This window comes from Chiloscyllium punctatum, chromosome 2 (assembly GCF_047496795.1).
Source record: "Chiloscyllium punctatum isolate Juve2018m chromosome 2, sChiPun1.3, whole genome shotgun sequence".
NCBI lineage: Eukaryota > Metazoa > Chordata > Chondrichthyes > Orectolobiformes > Hemiscylliidae > Chiloscyllium > Chiloscyllium punctatum.
The window spans coordinates 122866653-122885586 of NC_092740.1; the positions used below are offsets into that span (position 1 = coordinate 122866653).

Sequence of the window (18934 nt, forward strand, 5' to 3'; positions counted from 1 at the left end):
TTCCTAGTTGCCCTTGAAGTTCGTGGTAACCTGTTTTCTTAAAAAGCTGATGTCCATTTGGTGTAGGTGGACCAGTAAATGCTGTTAGGAATGGACTGATGGCATTTTGACACTGTGATGGTAAAGGAATGGCAATATATTAACATTTGGGTGGTGTGGATGTTTCTTGAACTTGTCAGCCCATGGTTAGTCTTGCTATATTTGGACATGAACTATTTCAATACCTGAGGAATCACAAATGGTGCTGAATGTTGTGCAGTTATCGGCAAACATCCCCACTCTTTTTGTTATGAGAATGAAAGGTCATTTAAAAAAAACAATTAAAGATGGTTGGGCCTAGACACTACCCCAAGCCCTCCCATATCACCTGATGAAGGAGTGTCACCCCGAAAGCTAGTGTGCTTCCAATTAAACCTGTTGGACTATAACCTGGTGTTGTGTGATTTTTAACTGAGGATCTCCTGCAGTGATGTCCTTTACCTGAGATGAATGACCGCCAAGAACCACAACCTTCTTTGTGGCAGGTATGACTCCAACTAGCGGAGAGTTTTCCCCCTGATTCCCATTGACTCTAGTTCTGTTTGGGTTCCTTGATGCCACACTTGTCGAATATAGTCTCTAGGTCAGGAGCTGAGTGGCCCTGGTGGACCTAAACCTAGCATTAGTGAGCATGTTATTGCTGAGTAGGTGCTACTTGATAGCACTGTTGGTCACCCCATCCATTACTTTCTCAATGATTGAGAGTAAATTGGTATTTGACTTGTCTGGATTTGTCCTGTTTTTCATGTACAGGATATATGTGGACAATTTTCCATGTGACTTCATATGCACTCCCAGTATTGTACTGGAACAGCCTGGTGAGGGGCACAGAAGATTTCATCCTCATTGCTTCCTCCAAGTGGCATTCAAAGTAGGGGTGTATTTCCCCATCAGCTGAGCAAGGTGGTATGTGGTAATCAGTATGAGGTTTCCTTCCCATATCTAACCTGATGCATGAGACTTCTGGAGTCTGGAGTCAATGTTGAAGACTCTCAGGGAAACTCCCTCCACACTATATACCACTGTGCCATCTCCTCTGCTTGGTCTGTCCAACCTGCTGGGTCTGCTGCTGGTGTTGGCGGGGGCATTTTGTACCAGGTATCATTCCATGAGTATGACTATACTAAGCTGTTGCTTGCCTAGCCTGTGAGACAACTCTCCCAGTTTTGGCCCTAGCCCAGAGGTGAGGCAAGAGGACTTTGCAAGTTCAACAAGGCCAAGTTTGCCATAGTCATTTCTGGTGGCATGTCAATGCCAGCTGGTCTGCCCGGCCTCATACTTTTTAAAGAATTTTTAGTAGTTTGATACAACTGAATGTTTGTTTTGGTTGGCTAGGCCATCTTAGAGGTCAGTATAGAGTCAGCAAAATTGTTGTAGATCTGGAGTCACATTGGGCCAGACCAGGTAAATATGGTAGTTTTCCTTCCTGAAAGAATACTTGTAAACTAGGTAGGGTTTTATGACCTGTGATCCATACTTCCCCTGCAGCACCATGGACGGCAGTGTCTTTAGCTGCTTTGGGCTGAAATTTCAGAGGCATCTCCATAATTTTTTTCTCTGTCTTCCTATGCTTCATAAAACTATCTCTTTCACAAGCTTTTGAATATCCATTCCATAACCTCCTAATGGGGCTCAGTGTCAGATTCTGTCCAGTAGCTTCCTGGGACAGATAACTACATGAAAGACCACATACAAGAGCATGATGTGATTGTAATGTCACTAGATTCATAATGTAGATGCTAACCTAATGCACTGACCCCATGTATTCAAATCCTACTGCTCCATTATGTCTATAATAGTATCATGGAACTATCATCAATTGTTCACCATGTGTTCACTGATGCCCTTCAGAGAAGGAAATCTGCCATCTTGACCTGGTCTGGCCCCATGTTGATTGCCACTTGGAGGAAGCAATGAGGATGAAATCTTCTGTGCCCCTCACCAGGCTGTTCCAGTACAATACTGGGAGTGCATATGAAGCCACATGGAAAATATGACTCTGATCTGCAATAACACAGTTAATTATAGAGTCATAGAATCATACAGCATGGAAGCAAACCATTCGGTCCAACCAGTCCATGTCAGCCATAATCCCAAACTAAACTAATACCACCTGCATGCACTTGCCTCACATCCCTCCAAACATTTCTTATTTATGTACTTATCTAAATGTCTGTAAATCTTTTAACAGTACCTGCATCCTCTGGAAGTTCATTCCACACACTAACCAGTCCGTGTATAGAAAAAATTGCCCCTTGTGTCTTTCTTAAATCTTTCTCCTCTCACCTTAAAAATATGCCCCCTAGTCTTGAGATTCCCCAGTGTGTAGATTAGATTACATACAGTGTGGAAACAGGCCCTTCGGCCCAACAAGCCCACACCGACCCTCCGAAGAGCAACCTAACACTTCAGGCAATTTAGCATGGCCAATTCACCTAACCTGCACATTTTTGGACTGTGGGAGGAAACCCATGCAGACACTGGGAGAATGTGCAAACTCCACACAGACAGTCGCCTGAGGTGGGAATTGAACCCGAGTCTCTGGCGCTGTGAGGCAGCAGTGCTAACCACTGTGCCACCGTGCCGCCTAGTCTTGAGATTCCCTAGTGTGTACATCCAGTGAAAGAAATAAAAGTATTGAAATGTAAGGGAGTGGAGACCTGGATTTCCATGTGGAACGACACATTTGAAAGCTCCACCTAGATAGAAACATCATTTCAAACCAGTATCAACACCTGCAGCATCGCCTACAACCACAGACAATGTCAGAACTCTGTGGAAGTGACCCTTTGTAATTAGTGCTCTCAATCAGTAAGAACGTACAGAATGGTAATACTCGGATAAACTGGTAGACTGTTTGTTGGAGTATTACTAATTGATGTACCAAATGTTCCCTCTACCACTTATTGACATTATTATTTTTAGCAGAGGTGTGTAGGATCAGTGAAAGAGGCAGTACAAGGTTTCATTGATTTGCCTCATCAGAATTCAACAGAATGAGTTCCAGTTGCTTCAGTGCTTAAATGGTATTTGAACAGTATAGCAACAGCAACTTGTATCCACATAACACCTTCAATGTTGCACAATATCCAAAGGTGCTTTGTAGTAGAGATTCTCGAACGGAACTGGACACAAAAACCCACAGAATGTGATATTGGGGCATTCGAGGTAGATTTAAGGGAAAGCTTAAAGAAGGAAAAGACGCGAAAGAGTCTCAGTGGAGAAATCCTGATCTTCCAGGCTGAGGTAAGTAAAGGCGTGGCCCCATTTGTAGGGGCATGAAAATCAGACAATAACAAGTTGACAGATACGCAGGATGTTGAAAGCAGAAGTGGAGGTGCTGGAAGTCTTAAAACACATAAAAGTAGATAAATTCCCAGGACCTGATTGAGTCTATCCCAGGGCATTGTGGAAAGCAAGAAAGGAAATTGCAGGGCCCCGAGCAGAGAGTTTGTATCATCAACAGCCACGGCTGAGGTGTCAGAAGACTAATGTTGTATCATTTGAGTTATAGAGATGTACAGCATGGAAACAAACCCTTCGGTCCAACCTGTCCATGCCGACCAGATATCCCAACCCAATCTAGTCCCACCTGCCAGCACCTGGCCCATATCCCTTCAAACCCTTCCTATTCATATACCCATCCAAATGCCTCTTAAATGTTGCAATTGTACCAGCCTCCACCACTTCCTCTGGCAGTTCATTCCATACGTACTACCCTCTGTGAGAAAAAGTTGCCCTGTTGGTCTCTTTTATATCTTTGCCCTCTCACCCTAAACCAATGCCCTCTAGTTCTGGCCTCCCCGACCCCAGGGAAAAGACTTTGTCTATTTACCCTATCCATGCCCCTCATAATTTTGTATGAGCGTCACCCCTCAGCCTCCGACACTCCAGGGAAAACAGCCCCAGCCTGTTCAGCTTCTCCATCGAGTTCAAATCCTCCAACTCTGGCAACATCCTTGTAAATCTTTTCTGAATCCTTTCAAGTTTCACAACATCTTTCCGATAGGAAGGAGACCAGAATTGCATGCAATATTCCAACAGTGGCCTAACCAATGTCCTGTACAGTTGCAACATGGCCTCCCAACTTCTGTACTCAATGCTCTGACCAATAAAGAAAAGCATACCACATGCCTTTTTCACTATCCTATCTACCTGCGACTCAACTTTCAAGGAGCTATGAACCTGCACTCCAAGGTCTCTTTGTTCAGCAACACTCCCTAGGACCTTGCCATTAAGTGTATAAGTCCTGCTAAGATTTGCTTTCCCAAAATGAAGCACCTCGCAATTAACTGAATTAAACTCCATCTGCCACTTCTCAGCCCATTGGCCCATCTAATCCACATCCTGTTGTAATCTGAGGTAACTCTCTTCACTGTGCACTACACCTCCAATTTTGGTGTCATCTGCAAACTTACTAACTGTACCTTTTTATGCTCGCATCCAAATCATTTTGTAAATGACAAAAAGTAGAGGACCCAGCACTGATCCTTGTGGCACTCCACTGGTCACAGGCCTCCAGTCTGAAAAATAACCCTCCACCACCACCACCCTCTGTCTTCTACCTTTGAGCCAGTTCTGTATCCAAATGGCTAGTTCTCCCTGTATTCCATGAGGTCTAACCTTGTTAATCAGTCTCCCATGGGGAACCTTATCAAATGCCTTACTGAAATCCATATAGATCACATCTACCGCTCTACCCTCCTCAATCTCTTTGTTACTTCCTCAAAAAACTCAATCAAGTTTGTGAGACATGATTTCCCACGCACAAAGCCATGTTGACTATCCCTAATCAGACCTTGTCTTTCCAAATACTTGTACATCCTGTCCCTCAGGATTCCCTCCAACAACTTGCCAACATTGAATTCAGGCTCACTGGTCTATAGTTCCCTGGCTTGTCTTTACCGCCCTTCTTAAACAGTGGCACCATGTTTGCCAACCTCCAGTCTTCCAGCACCTCACCTGTGACTATCAATGATACAAATATCTCAGCAAGAGGCCCAACAATCACTTCTCTAGCTTCCCACAGAGTTCTCGGGTACACCTGATCAGGTCCTGGGGATTTATCCAGCTTTATGCGTTTCAAGACATCCAGCACTTCCTCTTCTGTAATTTGGACATTTTGCAAGATGTCACCATCTATTTCCCTAGAGTCTATATCTTCCATCTCCTTTTCCACAGTAAATACTGATGCAAAATATTCATTTAGTATCTCCCCCATTTTCTGTGGCTCCACACAAAAGCCGCCTTGCTGATCTTTGAGGGGCCCTATTTTCTCCCTACTTAACCTTTTGTGCTTAACGTAATTATAAAAACCCTTTGGATTCTCCTTAATTCTATTTGCCAAAGCTATTTCATGTCCCCTTTTTGCCCTCCTGATTTTCTTCTTAAGTCTACTCCTACTTCCTTTATACTCTTCTAAGGATTCACTCGATCTATCCTGTCTATACCTGACATATGCTTCCTTCTTTTTCTTAATCAAACCCTCAATTTCTTTAGTCACCCAGCATTCCCTGTACCTACTAGCCTTCCCTTTCACCCTGACAGGAATATACTTTCTCTGGATTCTTGTTCTCTCATTTCTGAAGGCTTCCCATTTTCCAGCCGTCCCTTTACCTGCGAACATCTGCCCCAATCAGCTTTCGAAAATTCTTGCCTAATACCGTCAAAATTGGCCTTTCTCCAATTTAGAACTTCAACTTTTGGATCTGGTCTATCCTTTTCCATCACTATTTTAAATCTAATAGAATTATGGTCGCTGGCCCCAAAGTGCTCCTCCACTGACACCTCAGTGCCACTGCCCTGCCTTATTTCCCAAGAGTAGGTACATCCACATACTGAATCAGAAAATTTTCTTGTACACACAACAAATTCCTCTCCATCTGAACCCTTAACACTATGTCAGTCCCAGTCGATATTTGGAAAGTTAAAATCCCCTACCATAACTACCCTATTATTCTTAAAGATAACTGCAATCTCCTTACAAATTTGTTTCTCAATTTCCTTCTGACTATTAGGGGGTCTACAATACAATCCCAATCAGGTTATCATCCCTTTCTTATTTCTCAGTTCCACCCAAATAACCTCCCTGGATGTATTTCCAGGAATATCCTCCCTCAGCACAGCTGTAATGCTATCCCTTATCAAAAACGCCACTCCCCCTCCCCTCTTACCTTCTTTTCTATCCTTCCTGTAGCATTTGTATCCTGGAACATTAAGCTGCCAGTCCTGCCCATCCCTGAGCCATGTTTCTGTAATTGCTATGATATCCCAGTCCCATGTTCCTAACCATGCCCTCAGTTCATCTGCCTTCCCTGTTGGGCCCCTTGCATTGAAATAAATGTAGTTTAAATTATTAGTCCTACCTTGTCTGTTTGACTCACTTCTGTTCCTAACTGTATCAGTCTCAGATTGACCTCTTTCCTCACTACCACCCTGGGTCCCATCCCTCCACCTTACTAGTTTAAATCCTCCCGAGCAGTTCCAGCAAATTTCCCTGCCAGTCTATTAGTCCCCTTCCAATTTAGGTGCAATCCGTCCTTCACATATTATTTACTGTATCCATTGCTCCTGAAGCGGTCTCTTCTGCATTGGGGAGACAGGACGCCTACTCGCAGAGCACTTCAGAGAATATCTCCAGGACATCTGCATCAACTAACCCACCACCCTGTGACCAAACACTTTAACTCCCCCTCCCACTCCGCCAAGGACATGCAGGTCCTGGGCCTCCTCCATCGCCACTTCCAAACTACCCGACACCTGGAGGAAGAACATCTCATCTTTCATCTCAGGACCCTCCAACCCCAAGACATCAATGTGGATTTCACCAGTTTCCTCATTTTCCAGCCCCCCCCCCATTTCAGTTTAGATTAGATTACTTACAGTGTGGAAACAGGCCCTTCGGCCCAACAAGTCTTCACCGCCCCGCCGAAGCGTAACCCACCCATACCCCTACATCTACATCTACCCCTTACCTAACACTACGGGCAATTTAGCATGGCCAATTCACCTGACCTGCACATCTTTGGAGTGTGGGAGGAAACCGGAGCACCCGGAGGAAACCCACGCAGACACGGGGAGAACGTGCAAACTCCACACAGTCAGTCACCTGAGGCGGGAATTGAACCCAGGTCTCTGGCGCTGTGAGGCAGCAGTGCTAACCACTGTGCCACCGTGCCGCCCCTGCCACCGTGCCGCCCCAAATCAGCACTGTCCTCATGATCTGTCCTACCTGTCCATCTTCCTTCCCACCTGTCCGCTCCACCCTCCTCTCTGACCTATCACCATTACCCTCACCTCCATCCACCTATCGCAGTCTCAGCCACCTTTCCCCAGCTCCCTCCCATTTATCTCTCCACTCCCTCCGCTCACAGCCCCATTCCTGATGAAGGGCTTTTGCCCGAAACATCGATTCTCCTGCCCCTCAGATGCTGCCTGACCTGCTGTGCTTTTCCAGCACCGCACTCTCAACTCTAATCTCCAGCATCTGCAGTCCTCACTTTCACCTGATTAGTAAGCTTATATCACATGGGGTCCAGAGAGAGCTCGCCAATTAGATACAAAATTGATTTGACAGTAGTAGACAGAGTGGTGGTAAGGCTTTGTTGTTCAGAGTGGAGGCCTGTGACCAGCGGTGTGCCACAAGGATTGCTGCTGGGTCCACTGTTTGCCATTTATTTAAACTATTTGGATGAGAAGGTAGGAGTGTGGTTCATACGTTTGCGGGTGACACCAAAAGTGGTGGTACAGTGGACTATGAAGAAGGTTATCTAAGATTACGACAGGATCTTGATCAATTGTGCCAGTGGGCTGACGAATGGTAGATGAAGTTTAATTTAGATAAATGCAAGGTGTTACAGTTGTTAAGACAAAACAGGGCAGAACTTACACAGTTAATGGTAGGACCCTGGGAAGTGTTGTCGAACAGAGAGACCAAGGGGTGCAGGTGCATAGTTCCTTGAAAGTGGCATTGCAGGTAGACAGTGTTAAGAGGGGTTTGGCATGCTTGCCTTCATCAGTCATGGCTTTGAGCCCAAGAATTAAGACATTGGTAAGGCCACATTTGGAATACTGCATACAATTCTCATCACCCTGCTATAGGAAGGATGCTATTAAACAGAAAAGAGTGCAAAAAAGATTTACAAGGCTGTTACTGAGACTGAAAGGTTTGAGTTATTAGGCAAGGCTAGATAGGCTGGGGCTTTTTTTCCCCTGGAGCGTAGGTGACTTATAGAGGTTTATAAAATCATGAGGGGCATGGATAAGGTGAATAACCAAGGTCTTTTTTCCCAGGGTACAGGAATCCAAAACTAGAGGGCGTAGGTTTAAGGTGACATGGGAAAGATATAAAAGGGAACTGAGGGGTAACCTTTTCACACACAAAGTGGTGAGTGTATGGAATGAACTGCCAGAGGAAGTGGTGGAGGCTAGTACAACTACATTTAAAAGGCATCTGAATGGGTATATGGATAGGAAAGGTGAGAGAGATATGGGCCAAAGATTGGCAAATGGTTCAATTTAGGAAAACTGGTCAACAAAGACAAGTTAGGCCAAAGGGCCTTGCTTCCATGCTTTATGACTCAGAGAGCTCATCAAATCCTATTTAGGTCATAAGAAATCAGAGCACGGGTAGGCCATTCAGCCCACTGAGCATGCTGTAGCATTCATTAACATCCTGGTTTAGTAGATGGTGGCCTCGACTCCACTTTCCTGCCTGCCTATGCTCCGTAACCAATGGCTCATTCTTCTATCAGTCACAATCTGTCTAACTCAGACTCAAGGGGCCTAGTCTTCCTGTTCCTGTGATCCGAATATATTCAGTAATCCAGCCTCCACTTGTTCACCATGACTGAGAATTCTAAATACTAATGATCCTCTGAGAATAAATTCCACCTCCTCCTCACCCTCTTAATGGGAGACTCTTTAGATTTAAACTGTGCCCCTTCCTTCTAGATTTTCCAAACATGCTGTCAGCATCTACCCTGTCAAGATCCTTCAGAATCTTACATTTGAACAAGATCATCTCTCATTCTTCAGAGTTTCACTGAGTATTGGCCCGGTGTGTCCAACCTTTAGGCTTGCTATATTACAGGAGTTTCCAAAGATACAAGGGGATGAGACAACAAACCAATATAAGAACAAGGATGAGCATTTTAAAATTGAGGTATTACTTTATTGGAAATGAGCATAAATCTGTGAACAGAGATAATGAGTCTTTGCAACTTTGTGCAAGTTTAGATGCAAGCAGCAAAGTTTTGAATGAGCTGAAATTTACAAAGGGTGTATGGGGTGACGGTTCAGGTGGGGGGTTAGGATGTGACCAGGAGAGCATTAGAATATCCACCTGTGGTGAAAGTAATGACACGAGTAAGATACCAGAAAAAGTATCAAGAGAGAAATATTTTTAAAGGTTTACTTTTGTAATGTGTTTGATTTTGAATCTGGAGGTGTAGTGGACAATGAAGAAGGTTACCTCAGAGTACAATGGGATCTTGGCCAGATGGGCCAATATGCTGAGGAGTGGCAGATGAAATTTAATTCAGATAAATGTGAGTTGCTGCATTTTGGAAAGGCAGATCAGGGCAGGATTTATACACTTAATGGTTAGGTCCAAGGGAGTGTTGTTGAACAAAGAGACCTTGAAGTGCAGATTCATAGTTCCTTGAAAGTGAAGCATCAGCTAGAAATGATAGAGAAGAAGGCAGTTAGTATGCTTTCCTTTATTGGTCAGAGCATAGAGTATAAGAGTTGGGAGGCCATATTGTGGCTGTACAAGACATTGGTTAGGCCATTTTTGGAATATTGCCTGCAATTCTGGTCTCCCTCCTATAGGAAGGATGTTGTGAAACTTGAAAGGTTTAGAAAAGATTTACAAGGATGTTGCCAGGGTTAGAGGGCTTGAGCTATAGGACGAGGCTGAATATGCTGGGGCTGTTTTCCCTGGAACACTGGAGGCTGAGGGGGAACCTTATAAAGGTTTATAAAATCATGAGGGACATGGATAGGGTTAATAGACAAGATCTTTTCCCTGAGTTGGGGGAGTCTGGAACTAGAAGGATAGGTTTAGGATGAGAGAGGAAAGATTTGAAAGGGGCTTTCGGGGCAACCTCGTGTGTATGGAATGAGCTACCAGAGGAGGTGGCGGAGGCTGGTGCAATTATAACATTTAAAAGGCATCTGGATGGGTATATAAATAGGAAGTGTTTAGAGGGATATGGATATATGGCAAATGGGAGTAGATTAATTTAGGATAGCTGGCTGGCATGGACAAGTTGTACTGAAGGGTCTGTTTCCATGCTATACGTCTCTATAACTCTGTGACTCCATTTGGCCCGCAGTGTTTGTGATGACTCTCTGCAGATAAATCCATTCCCTGACTCTTATCTCTATAGCTCCTGCAAGTTTATTTCCCTCGATTTCCTGTTGAAATCATTGTTTATCAGTAGCCTTAGAGTAGGGAGGTTAGATTGTGTGAATTTGTGCTGTTTACTGGACTCTACAGTTTTGTGATTTTGCTTCATAATGTGGGTTATACTCATTGTCTCCCTTCCCTCTGAGATTCCGTGGGTCAGTTTCCTGAAAGGCCACAAAATATTTCCTTCTCTATGATGTGTGCGCACTCACCTCTCCCCATTCAGTCATCGATTTTTGGCCCAGTTTTTCAGTGTACCCCAAACCCAGGAGTCGTTAATTGAACTGTGATGAATTTTTACTTATTTTCCCTATTATTTGTGACTTCTGTTATTAATTTAGGCACCAGGCAACCTATAAAACTTCACTGTACCTTTTTGTAAAAATACAAGTGACAATACAGTGGCTCAGGGGCAGCATGGTGGTTCAGTGGTTAGCACTGCTGCCTCACAGTGCCAGGGGACCCTGGTTCGATTCCAGCCTCTGGCACCTGCCTGTGTGGAGTTTGCACATTCTCCCCGTGTCTGCGTGGGTTTCCTCCGGGTGCTCTGGTTTCCTCCCACAAAGGTGTGCAGGTTAGGTGAATTGGCCATGCTAAATTGCCTACAGTCTTACGTGCATTATTCAGAGGAAAATGGGTCTGGGTGGGTTACTCTTCAGAGGGTCAGTGTGGACTTGTTGGTTCAAAGGGCCTGTTTCCACAGCGTAGGGATCTGATCTGATCTAATCTAAATAAACTGCTATTCTATTCTGTTCAAATTAAATTGGGCAGCATGGTGGCTCAGTGGTTAGCACTGCTGCCTCACAGCACCAGGGTCCCAGTTTTGATTCCAGCCTTGGGCGACGGTCTGTGTGGAGTTTACATATTCTCCCCTTATCTGCGTGGGTTTCCTCCGGGTGCTCTGGTTTCCTCCCACAGTCCAAAGATGTGTAGGTCAGGTGAATTGGCCATGCTAAATTGCCCATAGTGTTAGGTGCATTAGTCAGAGGGAAATGGGACTGGGTGGGTTGCTCTTTGGAGGGTCAGTGTGGACTTGTTGGCCCAAAGGGCCTGTTTCCACACTGTAGGGAATCTAATCTAATGAGTTGATCTCTGTCCCATAAATGACATGAAGAACTTTGAAGTCAATCCTCACCTTTCAGTATTCCACTTGTCTCTAAACAGCTATGCAAACAGCATCAGCAACTTGAGGGCACTGTAGTACTCTACCAACAGCTACACAAGTGTTTAACCGGTAGAGACCCACAGGGTTCACTGAAGTGCACTAACGATCCTTTAATTTAGCGTAACGCTAAAATCATCAGTGTCAACGTAGTCCGCATAATTGTCACATAAAGTCATTGTACACAGGAGGAAGGGTGGGAGGGGCAAGGGGGTGTGGTGTCAGGGCCGTCAATCTGAAGGGGTTGCGATAACATGTGGAACAGCAGCACCAGAACTCAAGAGAGTCTTTGTGTGAACCCAGTGGGAGGACTGGGTTGCGAGACAGAATCCCAGCTCGCTGACATCACTCAGCCCAGAAGGCAGGAGAGGAATGTGTGAGGAGAGACCGAGAGAAGAAGCATTGTGGATTAGAGCTCTGCTATAAACCCTCTAGGACTGTTCCACAGCTCACTGGAAGTCTGCTGAGATTTTCTGACTGCCGTGCGCCAGTGAGTACTTTCGAAAGAAGGTGAACTCTCTAAAATGTGAAAGTAACGCGTTGTTTTCTTTTAAAATTTCATTTAAAGGCACATTGTGGTGGAAGCGTTTGGTGTAGTTGGTTGTCAGGATTTCATCCAGTCCAGTAGCCCAGAACTCAGGGAAAGTGTGAGAACAGTTCAACAGTGTCCTGTGCAAGAACTTCCCGAGTTGCACTGAAAGGCAAAACGAGTCTCCTGACACATCGGGAGTGGCAAAAGTGTGGCGTCGTATTTTTGTTGAGTTTCTTTTAAGGTTGGCGAGCGGACACTGGCTGCTTGAGAGGCTGGAGGGTGATATCTGCCTCACGTGGGGAGAGCACGGTCTAAGAGGGAGGCTGCCTCGGGCGTTAGGAATCTCACGCCAGCGACACACGGCGTTTCAAATGATGTTCATTAATTCAGGCGGGGGATCGCCTTATTGCAGGCGATGAGGGGGAAGATGCAGTCTGTTTAACACCAAAGGTGGCGGCAGCCTGGCCGCCTTAGAAATCGTTCAAGTCTCTCTGGTCGACCGTAACAGCTCAGTAGGTTAAAAACAATGACTGTAGATGCTGGAAACCAGATTCTGGATTAGTGGTGCTGGAAGAGCACAGCAGTTCAGGCAGCATCCGAGGAGCTCCGTAATCCCACTCACTGCACTGTGCAATCATATGAATCACTTAAGGTCAACGAAGTGGAGGTCCCTTCACACAAATAAATTTGATACAAGTTACAGGTTGCAACATCTCACCAAGCGGACCTGTTGGTGTTATACAGTGTCCCGAAATCAGGCGTTATGTTTCCAAAGGTAAAAACAATGCCTGCAGATGCTGAAAACCAAATACTGGATTAGTGGTGCTGGAAGAGCACAGCAGTTCAGGCAGCATCCAACGAGTAGCTCTCCTCGGATACTGCCTGAACTGCTGTGCTCTTCCAGCACCACTAACCCAGTTATGTCTCCAAAGTCGATGCAAAAAAAAGCAAAATACACACGGATGCTGGGAGTTTGAACTGAAACCACTCAGCATCTCTGGCAGCATCTGGAGAGAGGGGAGGGGGCTTCACAGGTTAATACCCTTAACGTCAGCGGTGGCAAAAGTTGAGACACAAGTGACAAGTTTCAAACGTGGGGCGGTGGTGGGGGAAAAAAAACAAAAGGGAGGGTCGGGGGAAGCTGGGAAAAAAAAAGTGATGAGAGTGGGTACCGAAAAGGGGTTGGTAATGGGACAAGAAAACAAACAAAAGGTATTTCCGGTTGAGGTGTAAGTGGGAATAACAGAAGCAGCTTCTCTGACCAGTCATTGACCTGAACTGTTAACTCTGTTTCTCTTTCTGTTCATGTAATCACACACGTGGTCTGGTTTAAGCATAGCCATTGCCTAATTGCAGTATCACAGTCTATATATCACAAACAAGGCAGTATTTTCTGAACAAAATCCAGCTTAATGAGTTACTCTTCAATTTGGCTTTATCTGTGCAACTGTGAAATGATAATAAACATTCCCATTTAAATGTTTAGTTTGGTCAAAGTGACTCCCAGGACATAGCAACAGAGGAAATGTCTGTCTGCACTACAGTAGGAGGAAGCATTAGCAGAGGACAAGGCCATTCATCCCCTTTGAATGAATCCTAATGTTCACTTTTTGGTTTAATTCCTTCATAGGATGTGGGTATTGCAGGCTGGGCCAACATTTATTGCCCATCCCTAGTTGCCCTTGACAAGTTGGTAGTGAGCTGTCTTCTTGAACTGCTGCAGTTGATGCTCTGTAGGTAGACCCTCAATTAGAGAGTTAAACATTTTTGACACAATGTCACTGAAAGAATGGCAGTACGCTTCCAAGTCAGATCATAGTTAAAAATCACACAACACCAGGTTATAGTCCAACAGGTTTAATTGGAAGCACACTAGCTTTTGGAGCGGCGCTCCATCAGGTGATAGCGGAGGTTCGATCGTAACACAGAATTTATGTTAGAATACAGTGGTAGTTTCACTACTTTCATGTGTAAATCACAAAACCTTTTGTTTTAAAAGTTGCATTCTCGGGTTAGCTGTTAACTATGGTGATAGCTAGACAATATGTTGAAGGTGTTGGCCCCCTGTGTTCTCTGTCTATGCCATGATGTTTAGATTGATTCTAATCTAAAAAAGTGAGATAACAGAGTTTTACATAAATTTATGCAGTTTTTGAGCAAAGTACAATATAACCCTGCAAGTACAAATTCACCCCACTAAATATGTGTGCATGTGGGTCTTTGTCTGTCTGTGTGTCTGTCCGTCTGGGGTGGGGGTTGAGAGTGTGAGAAAGTGTGTGTGTGTGTATAGTGAGTGCAGAGTGTCTTAAGTCTGTGAGGGGGTGCATGTGTGAGTATGGGAGCGTTGTGTCTATAAGGGTGTGTGGGGGTGTTTGTGTGTGTGTGTGTGTGTGTGTGTGTGTGTGTATAGTGCAATGGTGGTCACCTGTAATGTGACATGAACCCAAGGTCCCGGTTGAGGCCCTCCCTATGGGTACCGAACTTAGCTATCAGCCTCTGCTTGGCCACTTTCCTCTGCTGCCTGTCCCAAAGTCCACCTTGGAGGATGGTCACTCGAAGGTCCGAGGATGAATGTCCTGAACCACTGAAGTGTTCCCCAACTGGGAGGGAACCCTCCTGTCTGTTGATTGTTGTGCGGTGCCCATTCATCCATTGTCATAGCCTTTGCTCGGTTTCCCCAATGTACCATGCCTCCGGGCATCCTTGCCTGCAATGTATAAGATAGACAACGTTGGCTGAGTCACATGGGTGCCTACCACATACAAGGTGGGAGGTGTTCCCACACGTAATAGTGGTATCTATGTCCACACTCTGACATGTCTTGCAGCATCCACCATGACAGGGTTGTATGGAGTTATCCTGAGAGCCGGGCAGTTTGCTACGAACAATGATCTGTTTGAGGTTTGGTGGTTGTTTTGCTATGAACGATGATCTGTTTGTGGTTTGGCAGTTGTTGAAAGGCAAGTAGTGGAGGTGTGGGGAAGGTCTTGGAGGAGGTCATTACGGTTCCTTGCTATGGCACGTCTGAACTGGCGGTCGATGACTTGAGCATTGTACCCCGTTCTTGTGAGGGCATCCTTGAGTACTTCCAGGTGTCCATCACGTTCCTCCTCATCTGAGCAGATCCAGTGTATGTGTAGGGCTTGTCCATAGGGAATGGCTGTTTTAATATGTTTTGGGTGGAAGCTGGAGAAGTGTAGCATTGTGAGGTTGTCTGTGGGTTTGCGGTAGAGTGTTGTGCTGAGGTGTCCGTCCTTGATGGAGACGCATGTGTCCAAGAAAGAGTCAGATAGTCGAGAACCGCCAAACCTCAAACAGATCATTGTTCGTAGCAAACTGCCCGGCTCTCAGGACAGCTCCATACAACCCTGTCACGGTGGACACTGCAAGATATGTCAGATTGTGGACATAGATACCACTATTATGCGTGGGAACACCTCCCACCTTGTACATGGCAGGTACTCATGTGACTCAGCCAACGTTGTCTATCTTATACGTTGCAGGCAAGGATGCCCGGAGGCATGGTACATTGGGGAAACCGAGCAAAGGCTATGACAACAGATGAATGGGCACCGCACAACAATCAACAGACAGGAGGGTTCCCTCCCAGTTGGGGAACACTTCAGTGGTCCAGGACGTTCAGCCTAGGACCTTCGAGTGACCATCCTCCAGGGTGGACTTTGGTACAGGCAGCAGACAAAAGTGGCCGAGCAGAGGCTGATAGCTAGGTTTGGTACCCATTGGGAGGGCCTCAACCGGGACCTTGGGTTCATGTCACATTACAGGTGATCACCATTGCACTACACACACACCCTTATAGACACAACACTCCCATACTCACACATGCACCCCCTCACAGACTTAAGACACTCTGCACCCACTATACACACACACTCTCAACCCCCACACCAGACAGACACACATATACACAGACAGACAACGACCCACATGCACACATATATTTTGTGGGGTGAATTTGTACTTGCAAGGTTACATTGTACTTTGCTCAAAAACTGCATGAATTTATGTAAAACTCCCTTATCTCACTTTTTAGATTAGAATCAATCTAAACATCATGGCATAGACAGAGAATACAGGGGGCCAACACCTTCAACATATTGTCTAGCTATCACCATTGTTAACAGCTAACTTGAGAATGCAACTTTAAAAAAAGGTTTTGTGATTTACACATGAAAGAAGTGAAACTATCACTGTATTCTAACAGATGAAAGGCTTAACAGACAATCAATTTTTCAATGTATAATTTCAGTTACATCACACTGTGAATTTTTGCTATAAATTTTGTGTTACGATCGAGCCCTCCACTATCACCTGATGGAGCGTTGCTCCAAAAGCTAGTGTGCTTCCAATTAAACCTGTTGGACTATAACCTGGTGTTGTGATTTTTAACTTTGAACACCCCAGTCCAACTCCGGCATCTCCAAATCATGTCTCCAAAGTTAGATCATGGTTGATTTGTATATCCGCTTCATTTACCCAGCCTTTGCTCCATAATCCTTGGAGCTCTGCCCAATAAATGCCTTCTTTATCTCAGTATTGAAGGTGTCAATTGATTCTCCCAATTTTCCATTGCATTTTCAGAATGGAAATCTGAACTTTCTCTATCATTGTGTGGAAAAATACTCCTGCTGATTTCCTCCAGGACGTAGCTGTACTTTTTAAGATTATACCTCCTTATTCAGTAATTGCCCCCACATTAGAGTAACTTGGATTTCCATATCTACTCTGCAAAGTACTCTATCCATTTTATTCACTTCCATTAGTTCAGCCTCTGCCATATCAACTCAGGTGGATATGAACCAAGTTCAAATAACATGTCATTGTACTTTAACTCTTTAAATGCCGGAATTATTTTGGTCGAATTTGCACTAGATTTCCTCCAAGCTGAGATCACCTTTACTGAATGGTCCAAAGCTGAATTCAATATTTCACATTTGGAATGACGGACAATGTAAGGAGTGTCACCAAAGCAGGATTCCCCTGACAGCATCACTCTACCACCTCTGAATTCCTACACTTTTGTGATAAATGCCAACAATTCATTAGTCGTTTTGATAACGTTTTCCACTTGCCTGCTCACCTTAAGTGATTTTATGTACATGGGCATTTAAATTATTTTTGTTCCTCTTCAGTCCATTTCTCACTATTCAGAGAATGTCTTTCCCAGATTCAAAGTGCATAAAGTCATAGAGATGTACAACACGGAAACAGACCCCTCTGTCCAACCCATCTAGGCCTACCAGATATCCTAAATTAATGTAGTCCCATTTACCAGCACTTGGTCCATATCCCTCTACATCCTTCCTATTCATATACCCATCCAGATGCCTTTTAAATATTGTAATTGTACAAGCCTCCACCACGTCCTCTGGCAGCTCATTCCATACACACACCACCCTCTGGATGAAAAGGTTGCCCCTTAGGTCCCTTTTAAATCTTTCCCCTCTCACCCTAAATCTATCCCTCTAACTATTCTAATCCAATTCCAACCCTTAGTCCATAGACTTGTATGCCTTGGTATCTCAAATGCACATCTAAATACTTCTTAAATGTTATGAGGGTTTCTGCCTCTATTCACAATAAAGGCTGTGAGTTCCAGAGTCCCACAACCTCTGTGTGAAAGAAAATGTTCTCCCATTTCCTCTATGCCCCCACTCATTGATTCCCTCCAACAAGGGGAAAAGTACCTTTCTGTCCACACTGCCTATGCCCCTGTAATTGTCACATCTCAATCATGTCTCCCTCCCGACGACCACACCACCAATCTCCCCTGTTCCAAGGAAAGAAACCCCAATCTACCCAATCTCTCTTCATAACTAAAACTTTCCAGGCCTGCAACATTCTGGTAAATCTCTCCCTCCGAACCATCTCCAGTGCAGTCACATCCCTCCAACAATGTGAATTCCATATTCCATACACAATAGCTGTGGCTGAACCAATTTTGTATACAGGTCCAGCATAACCTTCCTGTTCTTAAACTCTATGCTTAGGCTAATAAAGGTTATCTTAACCACTCTATCCAGCTACCCTGAACCTTAAGGGGCCAGGGGTCATACACACCTCGGTTTCTGAGTCTCAGTGCTTCCCAGCATCAGGGGCTAATTCTGTATTTCCTTACCTTATTTGTCCTGCCCAATGCATCACCTCGCACAAATATTATATGTTCAGTTGCTTATAATGCACCCTGTGGATGTCCCAGAGGCAATGTTGATAGAACATCAGCTATTCACTATGGCGGTTGCTTCCTGAACAAGATATGACCAGATTAATCAGACGTGACTTGTCTGTGTGAGCAGTTAATGTCAAAGACAATTCCATCACAGGAGGCATCACAGTTCAGATCCATCTGGACCATGCCCAATGCCATCACATTCCCATTTTTCAGTACAGGATACAACAGCACTCAAATCTCAACATCTTTGAAAATGGTGCAGTTCTATTGATTGATACCCCAGCTGCCACCTTCAAAATTCACTCCCTTCACCACCAGTGCAGAGTGGCACAAGTGTTTGATACCTACAAGATGAACTGCAATAATTCACCATGATTCCTTAGACAGCAGTTTGCAAACGCGCGACCTCTACCACCTAAGCAGCTGCATGGAAGCACCATCACCTGTAAATTTCCCTCAAAACCGAACACCATCCTGACCTGGAACGACATTGCCATTTCTCCACTGTCACTAGGTCAGAATCTTGAAATTCTCTAACAGGGACCACAATGATTCAAGAGGATGGCTCATCACTATTTTCTGAAGGCCCATTAAGAA

At 44.8% G+C, this 18934-nt stretch overlaps 2 protein-coding genes across 6 annotated transcripts in view; both read left to right on the forward strand.

Annotated features, from left to right (window-relative positions):
• The window catches only part of LOC140488132 (paralemmin-1-like), a 322296-nt gene extending 305762 nt beyond the window's left edge, over positions 1-16534 (forward strand). The window contains exon 8 of the mRNA XM_072587945.1: positions 15648-16534. Within this exon, the coding sequence (XP_072444046.1) occupies positions 15648-15872 (225 nt within the window). The 3' untranslated portion in view covers positions 15873-16534. The remainder of the gene's footprint in view (positions 1-15647) is intronic.
• LOC140488115 (A-kinase anchor protein 2-like) overlaps positions 1-18934 on the forward strand; it is a 173622-nt gene that overhangs the window by 87716 nt on the left and 66972 nt on the right. Inside the window, exon 1 of one of the 5 annotated variants that reach the window (XM_072587914.1) lies at positions 11891-12122. The exons of 3 other annotated variants lie outside the window; for them this stretch is intronic. The gene's annotated coding sequence lies outside the window, so the exon portion shown is untranslated. Of the gene's footprint in view, positions 1-11890; positions 12123-18934 lie in introns of those variants that run through there. One more of the 5 variants, XM_072587923.1, reaches the window with a different exon arrangement.